This window comes from Pteropus vampyrus, unplaced genomic scaffold (genome assembly GCF_000151845.1).
Source record: "Pteropus vampyrus isolate Shadow unplaced genomic scaffold, Pvam_2.0 Scaffold1000003226, whole genome shotgun sequence".
NCBI classification, from domain to species: Eukaryota; Metazoa; Chordata; class Mammalia; order Chiroptera; family Pteropodidae; genus Pteropus; species Pteropus vampyrus.
In genome coordinates this window covers 1-1,990 of record NW_011917628.1, presented here as the reverse complement: position 1 = coordinate 1,990, position 1,990 = coordinate 1, and the positions used below count along the sequence as shown (strand labels likewise).

Sequence of the window (1,990 nt, the reverse complement as noted above, 5' to 3'; positions counted from 1 at the left end):
AGACATGGGTCCGAACTGATTGGGTTTCCGCTGGGCTCCCGCATGTGGGCACTGAGTGTGTGTCTGCCGGGCGGTTGGCGCCGGCTCAGTTCTTACCTGGCAGGAATCTCTGCCTGCTTCGTCACCGGCACAGAACATAGTGGCATCGATCTGTCCTGGATAGGCCTCCTTGCACTTCTCGGTGCTCAGCACAGTGATATTCAGGCACTGGAGCTCGCTGGGGAAGTTCTCTGTCAAATAGAGACGCCCGGTGAGCGGCAGAGAAAGACGGGGCGAGGTGGAATGCTCAGGGAGAGGGGGAGACGAGAGACAGGGGATGGACGCGGGCCGACATCAAGAGGGACCTGGACGCTTACCCTGGGGACTGCTGGTGGTTCCCCAGCCGGACACCAAGCAGCTGGTCCCCGCGGATGGACACCGAGAGGAGATGTTGATGGGCTTGACGTCCTGCGTCTCATGGATTCTTCTGTTCAGTTTGATGAGCATGAGGTCGTTGGTGTGGCGGGGGTGCGAGTAGCCAGGGTGCGGGATGGTTTTGACGCCGCGGAACAGCTGCTGCCCGGATTCGTAGACGGGAGACAGGGAGTGGTGGCCGAGGCGGACTCTGACGATTCTGAGGGAGACGGTGCAGGTTACCACCGGCCCTGGTCTCTGTCCCCCTGTCCGATGCCAACCGCAGCCGAGGACTCGGCCCAACCCCGACACCACCCCCACACCGTCTTCATCTCCAGCCCCGTGCCGACCCGCACCCCAAACCGTGGCACCCCCAACCCCGATCTGAACCCTCTCCGCACACAGCGGCATCTGCCTTCCTCAGCCCGAACCCAGCCCCTCCAACCCCATTCCCTCGCCCGCCTCTCCCTGCAAGCCAAGCCCTTCGCCTGCCCTCTGCCCTCCCCAGTCTGCCTCATCCTGCCCCTCATCGTCACCCTTTCGGCCAGGCCGTCGCCTCCGTGCCCCCGGCCCCGCCCGGATGGAGCACCCCCTGTCCCCAGCCCCGGCCGGATGGAGCACCCTCTGTCTCCGGCCCCGCCCGGATGGAGCATCCCCCCCATCCCTGGCCCCGGCCCCGCCCGGATGGAGCAACCCCTGTCCCCGGCCCCGCCCGGCCAAAGCACCCCCACCCCCGCGCCGGCCCCCGCCCTGCCCGGATGGAGCATCCCCCCCGCGACCCCCGTCCCCGTCCTCGCCCGGCCCGAGCACACCCCGCCCCCCGCCCCGGTCCCGGGCCCCACTCACTGCTTGTGGCAGTGCGCGGCCGTGAGCAGCCACTGCGGGGCCACCAGCACCGCGCCGCAGTAGAGCTGGTTGTGTCGCAGCATCAGCGCGGCCTGCCACGGCTCTCCGTGCGGCGGGCAGTCGGACCCGTTGACGATGCGGCTACCGCTGCCGCTGCCGCTGCCGTCGTTTCCCCGGATGTCCTCTGCGGCCCCCGTCCCAAGGGCCTGGGTGCTCGTGGAGGTGCCGCTGGGGGTCGCGGGGCTGTTGCAGGAAGCAACGTCGTTTGCAAGCACAGGCTCTGGGTGCAGAAAAGGGGCGGGAAGGGGCTTGGGGGCGGTGCCTGGACTCTGGAGTGGGTCTTCGACCAGAGAGGGGACGTGGGGTTTCCGAGGGGCGGGGCCAGGGATCTAGGGGCGGGGCAAAGACCCTGGAGGCGGAGCTTGGAGAGCCAGCTGTTGGGGTTGAGGCTCAGGACCCACGGCAGAGCTCTGACGGGACCTCGGGCAGTGGTTAGAGCTCAGCGAGCAGCACCCGGGGCGTGGGCGGGAGAACCTGGACCACCTCCGAGTCGGAGCCGGCCTGAGGGGCGGGACCTGCAATCGAGAAGCATGGCTAGTCCTCAGTGGATAAAGGCAGGGCCAGAGGCCCCGAGCTGAGCTCAGGCGTGGGAAGGGTTTGGCATTGACCTGTACCAAGGCCAAGGTCAGGGGTTATGAGGGCGGTCTTCCTATAGGAGCCCTGAATTTGGGAAGAGAGGCAGGGACTTGCT

General features: G+C 67.5%; 1 protein-coding gene across 1 annotated transcript; it reads right to left on the bottom strand.

Annotated features, from left to right (window-relative positions):
- Positions 1 to 96: 96 nt before the first annotated feature.
- On the bottom strand, positions 97 to 1,519 carry LOC105311324 (kallikrein-5-like; the record flags this gene model as incomplete). The annotated part of the gene is made up of 3 exons (XM_011387305.1): positions 97 to 230; positions 357 to 613; positions 1,240 to 1,519. Coding segments are annotated over 3 exons (671 nt in total), but the record flags the coding sequence as incomplete, so codon positions are not given.
- Between the last annotated feature and the right edge of the window lie 471 nt (positions 1,520 to 1,990).